The following is a 20,148-nucleotide window of genomic DNA, read 5'->3' on the forward strand; positions in this document are numbered from 1 at the left end:
CGGAGACTGGCAGCTAAGTACAAAGAGCGGCTAAGCTGTCACCCGAATACACTTGCTCGCCAACTCACCTTTAGACAGTATGTGAGTCGACTAAAACGTCACCATATTCTAGAGCTAGAAGACCGGCAGTAGCTCTAGACAGAAGATGAGTAGATGCTTCCAATGGGAAGTCACTCCACATGACAGCACCACAGAAAAAATTTGCTCATAGCCTTGGGGCTGATTGCAAATAACCGCAGAAAAAAAAAAATATGTCTATCTATAATATGTATGTATATCCGTTGCCTAGTACCCATAACACAAGCTTCACCAGCTTAGCATGGGACTAGGTCAATTGATGTGAATTGTCTAAAAAAAAAATGCTTTTTTGCTAAACTGTTTCGTGTGTGATTTTAACCAAATATTTGACTAAAACTGTAATTTAATTTTAAGTGATTTACCAGAATTAGTGTTGCCCGTCTTGGTCTTGTTCTTGCATTTCTCTAGACCAAGACCCGCCTTATTGTAGCAAGATCAAGACTTGAGCAAGACAAGACTTACGCCTGCAAGACTCTTGCGTCTTGCAGTTAAGACAAACTGAGATGTTATTAACGCCCGAACCCAATAACCTATCTCAATCCACAATGCACCATCTGAGATAGTAATCTTAAACCAAATGTTGTAAAAGTACGGATCGGTGTCTGTGGAATAGACCTTTGTATGAAAATGACAGTTGACGAAAGCTCGATTTCAACAGTTAATTATTTTAACAGATTTTAACTAACACCAGTTTTTTAAATAATTAAAAACCTGTTTGTTACGTTTTAAACATACACATGAATATTATAATAATAGGCTAATAGGTATTTGCAAGACTTGCAATACCAAGACTGAGAACGCAATACCAAGACTGGCCTATGTCTCGTCTTGGTCTTGCATTTGGGCAACACTGACCAGAATGTTTATAAATGTCAAAATATTTAGAAAATAAATGAAGCTCATCATAAATGTAGCTAAAAATAGCTCTGTCATTTTATTTCGTTTTCATACATAACTTAGTAATGTATCTAATGTGTACTCAGTTTCCGAACTTAGACGCCCATTTGGTTAGTTATACGTATAGTCCTGGCCAATTAAGCCAGCCTATCTCCTTCAAAAGCTCACAAGCTTCCTTGGCACTTCGCTTCACGGAGCGATCTCACTGCCTACGTGAGTGATTCGTCTGCACAAGAGACTGTCGGTCGCACCCAGGAGAGAAAAAAAAGAGAGAAAATCAGAGAAAAGAGAGAGAGACGTTTTGCATCACTTAACATCAGGTGAGACTCCTGCCCGTTTGCCTCCTATTACATAAAAAATAAAAAAGTACATGCGTACAAAGTACGGAGGAGTAAGGAGTGAAACTTCTTTGTAAATTAATTATTGAGTAATTAAGCTGCCCAAATCCCATAATTTAATTTTGCCAGTCTTTCTATAATAATGAATAATAAGGCTTATTAAAAACCAGAACTAAAATTAGTTGTTGTGTGTATAGAAATACCACCATAAATATGGTACTTACCAAATAATATAACAAATTCATTATCATAATTGCTAACTTATGTCCACATTTTCTAAAATAGCCAACTGGGTCTTAGCAAAAAAGGGTTTGGTTCTGCGCCCTTATTAAAAACCAACAAAAAATGGTAATTTAGTTACTTAATAAAATAATAATGATGATGATCGGTGATCAAGTATGAATAATTGCACCACAATATTACACTAGCACATCTTTATTAAAGAAAAAAAATCGACAAAACGCTGCACATCTTCGTGACGCTCCGTAAAATTACCCTCATGCACCTAAACAAGTTTCACTTCAAAAACATGAATTCCTTCAGACAGTATTCCATGGGCAACATTAGACCATATTGCAGGCTTTCTTTTGGGTTTAAAAATAAAACGACCAATCAATATATAATAACTATTTATGTAAGTATATAAACAGTACATCGATAAGAAAAAATAATTCATTTACCTAAATCGAAATTAAACATAATATAGTAAAACTATTGTTGGCGTAAGACATCTAAACTAATAATAAAGAAAAATATTAAATTGTTTCGTAATATTCAATTTGACAACTGCTCAAACCACTAACTACCATTTTCCCGCGCCTGTGTGACAATTCGCGCGTTGACAGCTGACGCGTTTGACATTTCCAGTTGCGTCATAGACAGGTGAGATAGTCTATGTTATATTATGCGCTGTTTAAACAGAATTGTGTGCTATTCACGCTTTAATATCGGAATATATTGCGATAGATTTAGCTTAGCGCCATTTTGGAGATTTTAGAAAGGATTTTAAAAACGCTATCCCCTTGTGAAATTTACATAGCAACATATACTTGTCTATGGACTGTATTAAAAAAAATGTCTTAAGTACCCTCACAATAGCTAAACTATATTTTAACATACAATCACACTACATATATTAAATAAAAAAACCAATAGAAATTCCATTTTAAAAAAATTTCATGTCCATTTGCAATTTATCGATCTATTTTACGCTAACTTAATCTATAAACACTGCACGTTTCAACAATTTTTCGGTCCTGGCAACAAAGAGAAAAAAACAAAAATATTTACAAATCCATGACAAAACTAGTGATGTACACTCGTAAACATTTATCGATACTTTGCGATTCCAAATACGAATTTCATTCGAAGCCGAGGACCCAAAACTTGCGCACTATGGACAGGGCGGAGCCCTAACTTAGACGCTACCTCACCGAAAAATCTCTATAATAACCTATTTTATACAAATTTCCATACACCCCGAAAAAAAAACTTAAATACCGGATTGAAATGAAATTTTAGTACAAAATTCCATAAAAACGCTTCCGCGGACTCCCAAAGGTTGGACACAAAATCAATTCCTGTAATTGGTCGCCCGCACTACATCTATATTATTATAATAATTTATGAATAAATGCATATTTTCATAAACACATTTCGCTTTGGGAATTATCAGAAATGTACATCTTTTTTTTAAGGCAAACGAACCTACGGGACACCCATAAAGCGCAGTCATCCTGAACCCCCATTTTTGTTGGGCCTCTATTCTTTCCCCACTTTTACTTGCGGCGCAAGAGTCGATTTTAGGTCCCATACGTCAACGTCTTGTCCTAAAAGCTGATTTTTAGCCATATGAAAAGAACTCTCCCTGAAGTTCGGCAACCAATGGAACTTAAAAATAAAAATACGAATCTAGGAACATTATATCTTAAACAAAAGCTAAAATAATTTATATTAAAAATGGAAGATGTGATACATTTTCTTTCAGTTTTGCGTTTAAATAACCAAGTGTTCGTGAAAAACACATTAGAACCAAAATCAAATATTTTTTAAGCAAATAAAGAGCCGATAACACTAAATTGATTACAAAATTAATTCTTATTAAATTAATATATCTGAAAAATCTTTACTTAAAATAAATATGGAATTAAGTAATCTTGGCTAAAAACCGTTGTCAATATAAAAAAATAATGTTAAAACATCGAAAAACCATTCAAGCAATACTAATGTATTAATACACAATATATTTAAATTAATTCTATATAAAAACATATATTCGAAATAAAATTAATATCGACATGTATAAACAACATCACTATTGCGCACGACAATTTGAATAAAGAATTTACAAGATGGCGACGAAAAAAAAATTTCCTAAACTGCCAGTCCATAAAAATTCAAATTTCGAACTTCAACTGCGAAACAAAAATCGTCGACATAATAAATAAAATTGCAAATGATTTGATTGAAGTCCTAGCACGAACTAAATAGAATAAAACAGCGCGAATCGTTTCGCTTAATCGTCAATATCGTGATTGAATTCGTGCTAGGCTAGCTGAATACTATGTTCCTTGTATATTAAACAGTAGCCAATATCAATACATATATCTACTGTGCTATATTTTGGCAGATTGACCGTTATGCAACAATAAAAAAGTATGAAACCATTTAGAACAGGTCGAAAATACTAGACGTTCCTATTCCAAACTTTCATGACAGGAAGCTCGCATGTCATAACGCTGACAAACCGCCAAAATTCAAATATAGAAAACGGTGCACTAAAATTAATAAACGCGCCAATCGGATCGCGCGGGGTTGCCAACATACCGGTCTCCCATTTCTGAGATCGGACTCGCTTGAAATGGCGCCAAATTCAAATTTCGAAAACTTTACTTAGAGCCGCGTAATTTCAATTCGATATTCAAAAATAACTCTACGCTAACGTGACGCACACATTGAAACGAGACTTCACGTCACCGACATCTGACAGTTGACAGTTGGCGCCATTACGAGTCAATGTATAATTCCGGTATGTTACGTCGAACCCCGCTCACTGCATAAAGTAGTCTGGGTGATCTGGGTCCTTTTCGAATCGCTTCGCCTCCTCTTGCATGCTCTCTTTAATTTTCAAAATGGCGGCCGATTCCGTCTGGTCACTTTGATCCCCGCCGGGCCCACCGAAACCTTTCAATCAGAAATCAACAACACCACCTGTTTTAAATTATCATCTGATGCTCTGAATTCGAAGGCCCATACCCCAGAACGTATGTCAAAACAGCAACTGTCACAAATGTCAAAACGACACGTCCTGGAGTACGAGCTTGCGTCCATATCATTCGGTGGCAATAATTATGAATTTAATTGAAATATTTTAAATTTGGAAGTACATTACAAAATAAAACAAAAGTTTCAAAATATAAGTTTTAATGTACTTTTACAATTCAATTTAAAATGAACAAAATTATGTCAAATCGTATTTACATATGTTGTTTACAAATGTCAATTAATGTCACACGACACTTTACAATGAGTTTCTAAATCAGAGCAACAGATGGCGCAAATTGCAATGGCAAGATTATATACATAACACGACTTTACGCCAACACCTAGTCTACTTAGCCTATTAGGACGGTATTTTCAAATTGTTTGTAAGGGAGCGTTCAAGTATTACGTAACGCAATTTTTGACACCCCCCTCCCCCCATGTAACTCGCCGTAACGTTTTTCAGTACCCAAGTACAGTACTGTACCCAAGTAAAGCAAAACGTTTCGTGACCACCTAGTGACTCTTTAGTTACTATTATGTGGTGTAAGTCGAAAAAAATATTAACAATAACGCGTAAGTTATTCCCCGCCCCGCATCGTAACGTTTCACAAAAGGACCCCCTCCCCTCCCAAAATACGTTACGTAATACTTGAACGGTCCCTAAGCTCGCAATGCTAAAATCAATAAATAGTTCATTATTAAGTATCAAGAGCTTTGAGAGCTTTAGCAGACCGAGCTTAAAACATCAGCAGTGTTACAAGGATATTTTGGCAGTTAATAAGGCGTGAACGCAAACATTAAGTGATAAACGAAACTGATGTCTGATTTCTGTATGTCAAAATCGTCAAGTCTCGTTTCTGAATCTCACTCTCAGAGTCGAGACTTAATTCTGGAGTATTGGAGTAATATGGCCTGAGTCCCGACACTAAATCACCCTAAACTCCTTAACAAACAAAGACCAGCCAAAACAACCTTGTAAAACTCAGGTCTATATTCCAAAACGTTTCTTGAGCACTGTCAAACAAAATGTCAAACTTAGAGAGGTTAGGGGACTACCACGACATTTTGCCAGTTAATATCCGAGTAGTATTTATTTTTCTACCATTATCTCCATACTTCTGAATGTTCTCCGTAACTTCCAATGGCGATTCCGACATTTTTCTATAAAATTTCATTGTTCTGTCAATATTCAGTTAATAGCCGCTAATTGGAAGTTACAGAGTCACCACGCTGGTTTTTTTTTATATTTTGGTTCGCACTGGTAAGGGAGCGTTCAAGTATTACGTAACGAATTTTGGGAGGGGGGGGGGATTTATTTGTAAACGTTGCGATGCGGGGCGGGGATTGAATTACGCGTCATTGTTAATATTATTTTCGACTTTCCAGTACTTTACATGACATAATGGTAACTTTTAGGTATAAAAGGTCACTGGGTGGTCACGAAACGTTACGGCGCGTTACATGGGGGGGGGGGTTTGTCAATAATCTCCGAAAATGGCGTGACGTAATACTTGAACGCTCCCTAAGCCCCTAAATCATAATACTTTTCATCACCTAGAGTGCTTAATTGACAAACGCGCCATCTAGTACTTCATAAAACACTTACTTAAGTTGTAATCCCCCATTCCCGAGGCCGAGTCCTCGCGGGGAGTTCCCGGCCCTCCTCCACCGACGCCACCCGGAGACGACTTCATACCATCAACACCACCTAATCCTGTTATACATGAACAATACAAAAGAATTAATTAAAACAGTTTGTTGTTGGTCAGATTCTACTACGACTAAATATGTTCAAACGCCATCGTTTTTACAAATATTTATGTCAAATGGGTTTTGAAATTTTCAGGTAACTTAGGCAAACAGTAATTACTTCATCAATATGTTCAAATACTATAGTTTTTACAAATCTTTATGTCAAATGGGTTTTGACATTTTCAGGCAACTTAGACAAACAGTAATTATTTAATCAATATATTCAAATGTCATAGTTTTTTACAAATCTTTATGTCCAATGGGTTTTGACATTTTCAGGCAACTTAGGCAAACAGAAATTACTTTGTCAATTCATAATCAAATACAAATTAGCTTACGCATCAGCCATCAGATGTGTGAGGCAAGATTGCGTAAGGAACTTAAGAAAAAAAGATTTAAAAAATCCTACGATTGTTCTCATTTCTCTCGCTCTCCGCAGTTTCGTCTCGTATTCCAAAAGGCATCATGAGTCACAACCTTTACTAGAGCACTGTCAAATATGTCAAACTTCGAATAGAAACAATTATTTGACAGCTCTTCAAAGTTTAAGTGACGTTCTAGAAAGCCTTACTAAATAAATTAAACTTTCTACTGTATTTGTAAACTAACGATCCAATTCGCGTCATCTCATTTTTATAACTACGTAGATTCAATTTACATTTACATTCAAAAATATGTCTGTGAAACCTTCACTTCGCCTGTTGGCTGAGGTGCTGCGACCATGGGTATTGATCGCCGGCAAACGGACACTCCACCGTTAGGACTCCCGTGACGGTATTCATCATCGTATACATATTGTAACCCCCTTCCGCGCATTGACATTCCGATATCTAGATGTATGACATTGACAGTCCGGAAATTTCGATGTAGCACTGTGCTTTAGAGTATGCTGTACCAAAATAGCATACATTCCCTTTTTCTACTTGAATACATTGCCGTATATACCAATTTTAATAAACACTTATACAATTTGACAGATAAGGGCAATCTCTGTACTACACAACATTGCCTCAGTAAGAACCGTACCTACTTTATCTACATAAAATACGTTACAAAAATACTGGCCCCATAATTCATCCAGTGTTAATTATCAAATAAAAATGGATGCCCAAATTCCCAAAAAGCACAATTTTTTAGCAAACGTTTCAACAGTAGCATCATACAAACGGTTAGACGCGACACACGTCAAACAAATTTCTATTAGGACATGTGGCGAAGCGTGAGCTACTCTGTCAAGTTGTAAAGTCAGCGCGTGGACCAAAAAGTAACTAGCTTTGACATATGTCAAATCTCTAAATGCCCAAATTATTCTATGGCAGCAAATTTTTTTAAGGCGCGTTTCATCTTTCTAAAGATGAACTTTCAAATGTCAATGTGGCCCATAGACAACGATCTACAACATACCATTTCAAAGTTCGAACAATATTTAAAATATGAATACAATTCAATCACACTTTAGAGTACTTTTCGACCTTGTTTATTACCATAATAAATCTTTGGCGCTACAACCTTTTTAGGTCTGGGCCTCCTCCTGTCAGCAAAAGTAAGCAAAGCTCTCAATAGTACATAAACGTATAATTGAAAAAATGATATGATGTTAAATGCACACAAAAGTCCATTGGTGCACAGACAGGTATTGAATCTACGACCTCATGGATGAGAGTCGCACGCTGAAGCCACTAGGCCAACACTGTTCTTAACTCCTCTCTCTTCAATCGGCAGCTCATATCTGAGCTTCATGATCAGCAAGGAAGCATCAGGAACAGCCTACCTGTTTCCATCGGTTTCTGTTCAGCCCCTCTCTTATGTACAGTTTCAATTACGATGACTCTTTCACTTGTTCAGTCCATCTGGTCAGTGAATGCCCACGTGATCTTTTGCCTTCTGTTAGGGGCGCGATCAAGTATTACATCACGCAATTTTTGGAGATTATTGACAACCCCCCCCGTAACGCGCCGTAACGTTTTTCTGTAACCAAGTATAGCAAAACATTTCGTGACCACCTAGTGACTCTTTATACCTAAAAGTTACCATTATGTGGTGTACAGTACTGGAAAGTCGAATAATATTAACAATAACGCGTAATTCAATCCCCGCCCCGCATCGTAACGTTTTACAACACCCCCCCCCCCCCCCAAAATTCGTTACGTAATACTTGAACGCTCCCTTGCCAACCACGATCAGTTTCTCTAAGTTCTCATCCCCTCATGCGGAGTTGGGTCAGAATCGATGTATTGGTGCGCTTCGCAGTTCAAGTATTCTGAGCTTTCAGCCAGCATCACATCTCAAAGGCATCAATCCATTATCAAGCCAAGATAGTTTCTTTTGTCTTATTTTGGTGTACCAATACCTCTTAATTCTTCTCTTAACTAAGGTTTCTCTAAATAAAGGAATTATATCAAATGTAATAGCGTAGTCTGTCTAATTAAAGATAACGAAAAAACACGGCAAATTCAAAAAAAAATTTATAGTATCCCTAAAAGTTTGATATATTTTGTGGATTAAACTTACTTGATACTTGATTTTATTTTATTATTTTTTAGATTGATAGTAACTGTATTTTTATGAAATTAAATACTATACGTATTTAGTCTTTTACTATTGATACTTCAAATGACTAGCATTGCATGGAAAACTAAAACTATATTTATTATAAAACACAACTTTATTCGGAATAATCAAAATCAGAATCCAAAAAATCAATAATACAAAGTTTAGGCGTATTATACCTGTTAACTATTTGAAAAAAAATGAAATAAAAATGAGTAATTGCATGAAGTATCAAGACAATAAATCATACTAACCTAAGAAATTCAATGACATTCTGTGTTGCCATCCGAAAGTTTTCAAATAATTCAATTATCCTCTTTCATTAGCTAGACTCTATCAGTATTGCTACTACATAACTTCAAATACAACATCCAAAGATTTCCGGCCAATTCCAATTTACAGAGAACTGATTCCAAATAAATCACTTACCTGAGTTCGATGAATCCTGTGGGCTGGGCATTATGGGTGTCGGGGGCCCCGGGGGTCCATTTGACCCCGGCGGCGCCCCGTACGCCCCCGGCGAACCGCCGCTGTAATTAAGGGGGGCTGAGCCCCCGGCTGATCCACTACCGCCCGCCCATGCGCCCCGCGGCCCCATTCCCATTGGAGGCATGCCTGAACCATCATTCAATACATTTTATTTTTAAAAAATATTTATAATAATAATTATTTTATTAAATTATAAATTTTAAAATTGTATTTCCAAAATTAAAAAAGTAGTATTTTCAAAATTTTAATGTTATTTCTAAAATTAAAAAGTGCGGATTTTTTTTTCCTATTTTCGTGATATTTTTTTTATTATTTTGTTTTTTTCAAATTTAAGAAAAATGGTACTTTCGAAATTAATAAAGTGATATTTCCAAATTAAAAAAGTGGTATTTCCTAAATAAAAAAGTGGTATTTCCTAATTTAAAAAAAAGTGAAATTTCCAAATTAAAATAAGTGGTATTTCCCAGTTTAAAAAAAGTGAAATTTTCAAATTAAAAAAGTGGTATTACCCAATTAAAAAAAATTATAATTTTTAAATTAAAAAAAGTGATACTTCCCAATTCTAAAAAAAAGTGAAATTTTCAAATTTAAAAAGTATAATTAAAAAAAAAATCAAATTAAAAAACTGGTTATTCCAAATTTGTTAAAATTGTATTACCAAATTAAAAAAGTATCATTTCCAAAATTAAATATTGTCTTCTATTATTCCGTTAAACTAACTAAACTAAACTAACTTTGTAACAATGGTAATTAATTACATACCCGCTCCCTGAGGCGGTGGGCCTCTCATACCCGCAGCGTAGGCCCCGGGACTCATCGGCCCCATGCCAGGTCGCGGAGGTGTCATACGAGGCCCGCCGAGCATTCCAGCACCTCCCGCACCCCCCCTTTCCAACGAATTGCCCATCATACCTTGTCCTGAGAAAACAAGATTTATGAAACTTCTTTAGGCGCACGTCACGAAGATGTGCAGCGTTTTTGTCGAAAAAAAGGGAGAGAGCGATTGAGAGAGAGTGAGAAGGGCGAATTACCTTATAGAAATTATATTTTTAAAATTAAAATTTCGTAAAGAGAATTTATATAATATTAGTATTTTATATTTTATGCAAAATAATTTATTGAGATCTCAAATGACGAAATGTACATTAAAATACCACGTGTTTTTATTATTTTAATGACAATTAAATTCCTAAAATATCTTCCTTTTTCTACCTCTAAGTCTCGGAAAATGTGTACTTTGTATGCACGCACATTTTTTATTAACATTTAAAAAATAAATTAATAGTAAAATTTATGATTTAAAAAATGTATCAATTTTTACCATATTCATAAGATCTAAAAACACACATAAAAACTTTTAAAAAATAAGATACATATTTAAATTATAATGTTATTTCCCCACAGCCAGAATTAAAAACAAATTTACATAGATAATTGAACCCGTATGCTATCTATCCTAAACCAAAGAAAAGTATTATATACACCAGCTTTTCAATTGCCACATATTATATGTTAATCAGGGCTGAGAGTTCATCAATCACAATAAAGACACTACACTTATTTTTATACTATATTCTGCAAACTAAAGATTCTCCATTCCTACCTGGTGGTCCATTAAAGTCATTGCCCATTCCCATTCGTACAGCTGATCGTGGTCCGCCTGAATACCATGGTCCAATAAACGGTTGTCCGGAGCCCATCAGCTGCGGCTGTGGACCGTGGGGTGATGGCTGAGAGCCTGGATGTGGGGCTGGTGGTGACGGCCGGAGTGAGGAGTTGGGGAAGAAACCGGGTGGCATTCCACCTCCACCCATTCCTGGAATTAATTAACATATAATTAAGAATTTGTTTGGTTAAACTGAGGTTAAAATTCATAAGAGTTGATGTTGATATGAATTTTTTTAAATTTAAATTCTAATCAAATAATATTGTTGTGACTATATTATTCTAATGCTAGAAGTTCCCATGCTGGGGTTACGCACAACGGACCTAATGAAAGTCTAAGTGCGAAAACAGAGTACACTGACCATTATTTTTTGACATTCACAAGTGCACATTGTGTTTCCTATATGAATAAATCATTTTTTACTATTGACTTTTGATTAATCCCATAATGTGAGCACCTGTATAGACTAGACTAAAACTCTTCTGTGGTAAATGTTTAAAAAGAATATAAGTAATATTAAACAAAAAGTTATCTTAACGTTGAATGGTGCAACTAAGTTGAATTAATAAACAAGTCAAGTAACAGCTGAAGTATGCATGGCCTGCCTAACACATCTTATTTGATGTTTGATTTTTAATTTCAGACAACATACAAATTTGTAATGATATTCATTATAATTATGGCATGAGAGCAGCACCACATGCAACTCACAGCCCAAACGTTCCAAAGCAATATTTCAATTTTAAATGCACAATTATTAATTTGGCAACATTGTGAGGAATCAAGCCAGTCTTAGATTAAGATTCAATCTCAAACAAGTCTTGACTTTAGTTATAAAAACGAATATAAATTTCATAGATTTTTTGTCATTTATTTATATCAACACCTGATGACACCACTTCAATATTTTCTGTACATTCAGTGTTAATTAAATTGTAAAATAAAATAAAATAATTTGACCACACATTTGTATGCTGTGACAACATAGCACCTAAACAAATGGAATGTATATCTATAGGTCGGTTATCGAAAGCTGGCGGGTTCACAGTACTCACACTAATGCAATTTCACAAACAGTTTGTTTCAAAATATGATTTTTTTGCCATGCTATACATTTTAGTCCACTCATACACGACGGACAGTCTATTCATGATGTATTTATGATTGTATTTCAGTTTGACATCACGTCTCGCGCTTATTCACAGACACTACACAAGCACAAAGTGTAAATGTGTTGAAGCCGCCAGCTTTAGTTAACATACCTATACAATTTATGAAGGTATACTTGAGCATTTCATAGTTGCGTTGACTCAAAAACTTTTTAAAATTATTATTATAGATTAAGTGATGTCTTTAAAGAGCCCCGTGTAACAGTTCACATATATTTTAATTCAGACTGGAAAGAAAGATATTGCCTTCTCTGTCAAATTTATCTCATTAAGGAATTTGTTAATTGTCAATAAATTTTATAAAATACACACAATAAATTATTCAGGATTGACAAGGTCTCAAAAGTACTAAAATAATAGAGTTTGATATATGCAACACTTTATACACCTAAAATAGTATGTAACAAATCAGATACATACTCTGGAGACCCTAAAAACATATATGAAACATAATACTTTTACTATGTTTCATAGATTTGTGCTCATGTAATAGGGTAAATACTAAGTTTCTAAGCATATAATATGTTGCACAAATTCAGCTTCCGTTAAACAATTTTCCTCTTAACAATCCATCAACTTATTTAAATTATGACAACCTATGAACTAACATGAAATAAGTGTATTTCGGTAAGTATTGGAGAAAGTACAATATGTTAGCTTGATATTATAATGATCAGCCAGGGCTCAATTTATAAAATGTAAGGGTATTAAATGTTCTTATCACTTACAACTGTAGCGTTTGTGTAGTACTTTCTTTCATATTTTGATGTATGTGGCAACACAAATACCGGCGGTTAATAAAAAGAAGAAAACGAATGTCACTCAAGAGAGACTTCAGAGGAGTGAGATATGTATATTTTTTTTCCATGGGTTTTTCTATAAGAATATAAATTAATGACTTGTTTTGTGAAGAATAAACCAATGAACAAAGTTAAATATGGGTTATGATTTATTATAAGATAGAACATCCCATAATTGGTGACCCCCGACGTGATGTGAAGTTTCCGACGTGACGTGACCACTTTTTGGACTCGCACTCCCAGTTGAGCACGGGCGACGAGGGCGCAACGACGAGGTGCGGCCCCCAATCGTGTCGCTCCAGGGCCAGGTGCGCCAGCAGCGCGATCGTCTGGATGTTTTTTCCTTTCACGAGTCATTTGTCGCATTTACAAAACGCTTCAACTAAATTATTGTGCATATATTGTTATTTGTTATATTTATATCTATTTGATATGACAACTTATATGTTTACTGTTTAGCTTACCTGTATACTAACCGTGTGATCTGCCACTGCACCTCTCTCACAGCTACAAATTTTTTTTATTATTTCATCTTGCTTGGTCGTGTGGTATAATGGCTGATAGGGAATTAGAACAACGATTACAACAGCTGACACTGGAGAATGCAGCTCTTCAGCAGAAACTGACTGATATTGGATCTACATCAGAATCAACACTCAAGTCTGAAGAGCAAGCGGTATGCAAGGTAGCTGTCAAGTTACCACCTTTTTGGCCTGACAAACCAGCAGTATGGTTTGGGCAGGTAGAAGCTCAGTTTGATATAGCGGGTATTGTTGGTGATAATACCAAATATAATTATGTAATAAGTAGATTAGACGAAAAGTTAGCTGGGGAGATTGAGGATATCATTACCAGACCCCCACCCATAGGCCAACGGTATAAAAAGGTAAAAGATGAGTTAGTACGGCGTCTTTCAATGTCAGAGGAACAGCGGGTACGCCAGCTTATTAGTGTAGAGGAGCTTGGAGACAGGCGACCATCGCAGTTTCTGCGTCATCTGCGTTCGTTAGCGGGTAACACCCTTACAGATGAAAATATTTTGCGCCAGCTTTGGATGCGCCGTCTTCCTCAAAATATTCAGGCTATTTTAGCTTCGCAAACTGAACTGAGTCTGGACAAAATAGCAGACCTCGCAGACAAGATCACAGAGATATCAGGACCCAGCCACCAGGTGTACTCCTGTGCGATGCCAGCGCCTGCACCATCGGTACTGGATTCTTTAGTAAAGACAGTGGAAGATTTAAGCAAGCAAGTTGCATCTCTTACCAACTCGCATCCTCGCGGTCGCTCACGCAGTAAATCAATATCTAGACAGCGTTCTCGCGGTGCCTCACCTAGAAATCCAGATATGTGTTGGTACCATAGAAGGTTCAATAGCAGGGCAACCAAATGTACCAAACCCTGCAACTGGCAACCCGACACCTCGCCGTCGGAAAACAGGAAACACAGTCAGTAGACGCGGCGACTGATTGTTCTCATCAAAGCCGCCGTATTTTTGTTACAGATAAACATTCGAAACTCCAGTATCTAGTTGATACTGGCTCGGATCTCTGTTGTTTTCCTAAGCGTCTTGCAAAAAACCGTCGTGCTTCTGCAGATTTTGATCTAAGCGCTGCGAATGGGAGTTCTATTAAAACCTATGGCAACATATCTTTGCATCTTAACCTAGGTTTACGCAGGGATTTCCACTGGAATTTTGTTATTGCGGATGTTGACACACCGATTATCGGCTCCGATTTTTTAAGTCATTATAATTTATTACCGGACTGCCGAAGCAAATGTCTCTTAGATGGTAGCACTGGGTTATCTATCCCCACTTCCATTGCATCCTCCAGTCAATCCAGTGTCAAGACCGTTATTTCTAATAACTCTAGTTTAACACACATACTTACTGAGTTTCCTGATGTCACGCGTCCACCTGGTCTACCTAGAATCATCAAGCACAGCACCGTGCATTATATTAAAACTATTGATGGTCCTCCTGTGTCGTGTCGTCCCCGTCGCCTGGCACCTCAAAAACTTACTGCTGCCAAAAAAGAATTTGAAGACATGGTTCAATGCGGCACAGCAAGACCCTCTAAAAGCGCTTGGTCGTCACCATTGCACATGACACCCAAAAAAGACAACACATGGCGTCCTTGTGGCGATTATCGCGCATTAAACGCTAGGACCATACCAGATAGATACCCCGTTCGTCATATCAATGATTTTGCCTGCAGCCTCGCTGGAGCTACTATTTTCAGCACTATTGACTTAGTGAAAGCGTACCATCAAATTCCCGTTTTTGAAGAAGATATCGCGAAGACCGCCATCGTTACCCCGTTTGGCCTCTTCGAGTTTCCTTTCATGACCTTTGGGCTGCGCAATGCTGGCCAAACCTTCCAGCGTTTTATCGACGAGGTCACGCGGGGTCTCGATTTCTGCTTTCCTTATATCGATGACGTGCTTGTTTTTTCAGTGGACGAGAGCAGCCACAGAGAGCATCTGCGCGTCCTTTTTAAGCGCCTACAAGATTACGGGGTGGTGATCAATCCATCTAAGTGCATTCTTGGTGCCAGCGAGGTTGTATTTCTCGGATATCTCATTAACGCTAATGGTACGCGGCCTCCTCTGGACCGCGTTCAAAAGCTATTAGATTTTCCCCCTCCTGACACCGTGCAAGGCGTGAGGCGTTTTCTCGGTATGATTAATTTTTATCGCCGTTTCATCCCTCATGCCGCCAAGTTTCAAGCGCAGTTAGTAGACGCTTTAGTCGAGATCAATGGCAAAGGCTCCAAACCGTATCCATGGACGCCCGAGCTGTTGAGAGTTTTCGAAGACTGCAAGAAAAGTTTATCAGACGCCACGCTACTTACACATCCAGTAAATGATGCACCTTTGGGTCTTTTTACAGATGCTTCTAGCATGCACATCGGCGCCTGTTTACAGCAGTTGATCAATGGACAATGGTGCCCTCTGTCATTTTTCAGCAAGAAACTGACTCCCAATCAGTCGCAGTGGCCTGCCTACCATCGCGAACTTCTGGCGGTGTACGAAAGTGTACAGCATTACCGTCACATTCTCGAGGTGCAACATGCAACCATTTTTACAGACCACAAACCATTGCTGTACGCTTTCGTACAGCGTCGAGAGAAATTGGCTCCCGCACAGCTCAACCAGCTTTCATTTATTTCGCAATTTACAACCGATATCAGACACGTAATTGGTAAAGAAAATGTGGTAGCTGACGCTATGTCGCGCATAGAGGCAATATCAATGGAACAAGATTTTGAAGCTCTTTTAAAGTCCCAAGAGTCTGATCCAGAGCTCTCTACCATCTTAGGTTCAACTGACTCAGGTCTTCAACTTTCTAAGGTTAATATTCCTGGAACAGCTATTTCTATTATTTGTGACGTCTCAACTGGAAAAACGCGTCCCTATTTAACACCTTCTTTTCGCCGTGCGGTTTTTGACAAGTTTCACCATTTGAGTCATGCCGGCGTTAGAGCAACGACTAGGCTTGTTACCGATCGTTACGTATGGCCATCAGTTAGAAAGGACTGCAGAGAGTGGACTCGTTCATGTCTGGCTTGTCAGCGCAGTAAAATTACGCGACACGTATCGGCGCCGACAGGAGAGTTTAAGTTGCCATCGGGACGATTTTTACATGTTCATATTGACATCGTTGGCCCTCTCCCATTCAGTAACGGGTACCGTTACCTCCTCACAGCTATAGATAGAGTGACCAGGTGGCCTGAAGCTTGGCCTATGCAATCTATCACCGCTGAGGAAGTAGCTGAAACGTTCACCCGTGAATGGATTCCACGCTTTGGTGTCCCAGCTGTTCTGACAACCGACCAGGGCACGCAGTTCGAGTCGGATCTTTTCCATCGTCTGATGCTTAGGTTTGCCACAAGGCGTAAAAGAACCACAGCTTACCATCCTTGCGCAAACGGCATGATTGAACGAGTTCACCGGCAACTAAAAGCCGCCCTAACATGCCACGATGATACGTGGACTAGAGCGTTGCCATTGGTATTGCTGGGTATGCGGTCGGCCCTAAAGGAAGACCTGAACTGCTCAGTTGCAGAAATGACATATGGAGAGCCATTACGTCTACCAGGACAACTCCTCGTACTAGATGACAAGCCAACTCCAGCAATGGAAAACCCAGCTGATTTCGTTGTACGACTTCGACGGAAAATGGCTGAAGTACAACCGACACCGGCATCGCGACATGGCACCAAACGGCCCTTCGTATTTAAAGAGCTACCTGGGGCGACGCACATATTTTTACGTGACGATACCGTCAGACGTCCTCTGCAGCCACCATACACGGGTCCATATAAAGTTTTAAAGCACGCCATTGATGGTAAAACCCTGAACATCGATTTAAAGGGGAAGGACGTAACTGTAAGTGTGGATCGCGTTAAACCAGCGTTCGTCGAGCAGTTTGTTTTTCCTTCAGCTCGCACACCTAGCTTTGTACCCGCTGGTCCTGCGTTGCCGTCATTACTCTCGCCTACTGTGGAAAATATTCCTCCAGTTTCTGCCCCTAATCCTGTTGTTACCAGGTCAGGCAGAACGGTTAGATTTAAGACTAGGTTAGATTTGTAAATATTAAGTTTTTCTTTGTAATGTCAAATATTTTAAGTTTTTTTTTTTTTTTTATTGTTATATACTATAATTTTTCGCCTTAGTTTTTCTGTCTCCGTAGGGGGGTGGTGTAGCGTTTGTGTAGTACTTTCTTTCATATTTTGATGTATGTGGCAACACAAATACCGGCGGTTAATAAAAAGAAGAAAACGAATGTCACTCAAGAGAGACTTCAGAGGAGTGAGATATGTATATTTTTTTTCCATGGGTTTTTCTATAAGAATATAAATTAATGACTTGTTTTGTGAAGAATAAACCAATGAACAAAGTTAAATATGGGTTATGATTTATTATAAGATAGAACATCCCATACAACTAATTAATTAATTATATTGTTTTTTTTTTACCTTCCTCAACCTTCAAATTCAACATGCAAATTCACATTGAACTTATACTGTTTGACTTATTTTATATTTTATTTCGTTTTTTTTTAATACAAAAAGTGATCAAATGTATAGACGTACAAATTCATGTTGCTATGCCATTTTCACATGTACTCAGCACTCTCTCTTTTTCATAGATAAATTAACAATGTAAACTCATTATAACCAAATGAAAAACGTCGAAAACACAACATTATTTGCACAAAAAGATAAGAAACATAATGTCCTAGAAATCTAATTTCCAAATGTTAACAACCTAATTTCTGTTGGGTGAAGGTTAAAAATAGCTCGCTTACCATCGTTCGGCGGCGCTGGGCCTGCATTGTGACCGATTCCGTTAACACCATATCCAGAATTGACAAAACCATAATCGTGAAATGCCTTCGCTTCTGAAGAGTGCTCACATGTGTCCCGCCGTTCTGGCGCGGCGCAGTAAAGATCCCAAAACACACACCACCACGAGTGGAGGAACCCAGGGGGTTCTCCAAGCGTTATATTCTTCTCCCATCGGATTTCCGAAAGGAAAGTTTGCGCCGCTTTCTGTGCCCCAACATGCAGTAAGTATTCGTAGACATAGAGGGCCAACTTCTCGCGTGCCTGAGCGTCCGAAGGTACCGTAGAGCCTTTGCCCTTGGCATACATATCGACTGAAAGCCGACGTTTATGTTAGAATTGTTTATTATTTACATTAACGCTTTATATCAATAAATTCAACTACACAAAATGTCATTGATCGATGGCGACATTTGGCGTCTGTGGCATAGAGAAATCGGATTGTTTTCTATTTCCAACTGTACATTTTTGTTATGTCATAAAATATTGACTATGGTTTTATACAGACAAAACAAACAGTGTTATGTAGTGTAACAGAGTACAAATAAAAAGTAATTAGATTTTTGTATGAATTACTTATTTTTACTCGATCGTTTTTCATATTTTGAAGTTCTATATGAATTTAATAATTATAGTTCAAATTATATTGAGTTATTTATTTGGCAATAATAACAAAAAGTAAATATGGCTTGCATTTATTGCAAAAAAAAAACTATAAAACGATCATAAAATTATCAAAATATTATTTTTAAGATGTGTAATTTGGCTGTCTTAATTATGACAAAACGACGATTGTGATATTATTAATTGCTTCACGTTATTAAAAAAATCTTTTTAGTGTTATTTTACAAAATTTAATTCGACTTTTACTTGCATTAAACTACTTTCAGTAATGTTTTGAGTTATAGTCTTTAGTAAACGTTAAGAGAGGGCAAAATTAAAATGATTAGTCGAAGATTTGAATTTTATCTAGGTCTATGATTATTGAATTAAAAGCAATAAATATGTTTTGATGCTTTACTACAATTTCAATAGTTAACTTTGATGAAAAATACAATATAATATCAATTCCTCGGTCATAAAACCAATACACTTTCGCATTTATATTATTGTTACGAAAATGAAATTCGTAATTTTCCATTTTGAGAGAAAGCTTAATAAAATTTGAAATTAAATCTAACGTAATATGTATATGCAAACTAAACAGATCTTAATTGATGATTTTATTGAACATACTTCCTATATTATAATTTATTTTTCATTGTACATATAAAATTGAACTCGCCTGTCTATAATATGCCGACAAAGATTTATCTTATATTTTGGCCATACAATGCGCACAGGTGATGAGAACTTGGAGAAACTGATCGTGTTCAACCTCATGGACTGATCAAGTAAAAGATTCAACGTCCTTAATACTGTATACAGATAAGAGAGGAGCTGGTCAGAAACCAGTGAAAACTGATAGTACGCTCCAGATGTTTTGTTGCTTACCACGAAGCTCAGACATGAGCTACCGACTCAAGAGAGAGATATGAAAAATATTTAATACATTACTCTTCGAGTTGATGTTGTTTCATTGCCATATGTCGTCGTCTAAATTTATGATTGAAATTAAGTGGCGTCAATATAGTCATTTTAATATAAAATAAACATTAAACCGATTTAAACAATGTTTTCAAAAAATCCAAAAGAAGGAAATTTTCTGTGGAAATTCATAGACAATATATTTCTGATAAAAAATAATTGAAATATTGACAGTGAAAACACATATAACCTCTGGGAATTGTAATT

General features: G+C 37.0%; 1 protein-coding gene across 2 annotated transcripts; it reads right to left on the reverse strand.

The window, feature by feature from the left end:
• Positions 1-3,664: 3,664 nt before the first annotated feature.
• Positions 3,665-18,800, reverse strand: LOC125058249 (single-stranded DNA-binding protein 3). 2 transcript variants are annotated; one of them, XM_047662276.1, is made up of 6 exons: positions 18,318-18,800; positions 10,972-11,184; positions 10,131-10,286; positions 9,309-9,494; positions 6,184-6,291; positions 3,665-4,496 (listed from the first exon to the last, which is right to left on the reverse strand). In XM_047662276.1, exons 1-6 carry the CDS (start codon positions 18,661-18,663, stop codon positions 4,363-4,365), a joined length of 1,143 nt encoding a protein of 380 aa, XP_047518232.1. In that variant the 5' UTR covers positions 18,664-18,800; the 3' UTR covers positions 3,665-4,362. The 2 variants fall into 2 exon arrangements, with proteins under 2 accessions (XP_047518232.1, XP_047518233.1); XM_047662277.1 differs by having other exon boundaries at positions 4,489-4,523.
• Between the last annotated feature and the right edge of the window lie 1,348 nt (positions 18,801-20,148).

This window comes from Pieris napi, chromosome 18 (assembly GCF_905475465.1).
Source record: "Pieris napi chromosome 18, ilPieNapi1.2, whole genome shotgun sequence".
Taxonomy (NCBI): domain Eukaryota; kingdom Metazoa; phylum Arthropoda; class Insecta; order Lepidoptera; family Pieridae; genus Pieris; species Pieris napi.

What these genes read in the sequence shown, in the direction of transcription:
- LOC125058249 (XM_047662276.1), bottom strand. Translation starts at nt 18,663, where the DNA reads ATGTATGCCAAGGGCAAAGGCTCTACGGTACCTTCGGACGCTCAGGCA. An exon ending in TGACTTTAATGGACCACCAG is followed by an intron (nt 10,287 to 10,971) that starts GTAGGAATGGAG and finishes TTGTTTTCTCAG; the next exon opens with GACAAGGTATGATGGGCAAT. An exon ending in ACAGGATTCATCGAACTCAG is followed by an intron (nt 6,292 to 9,308) that starts GTAAGTGATTTA and finishes CATGTATAACAG; the next exon opens with GATTAGGTGGTGTTGATGGT.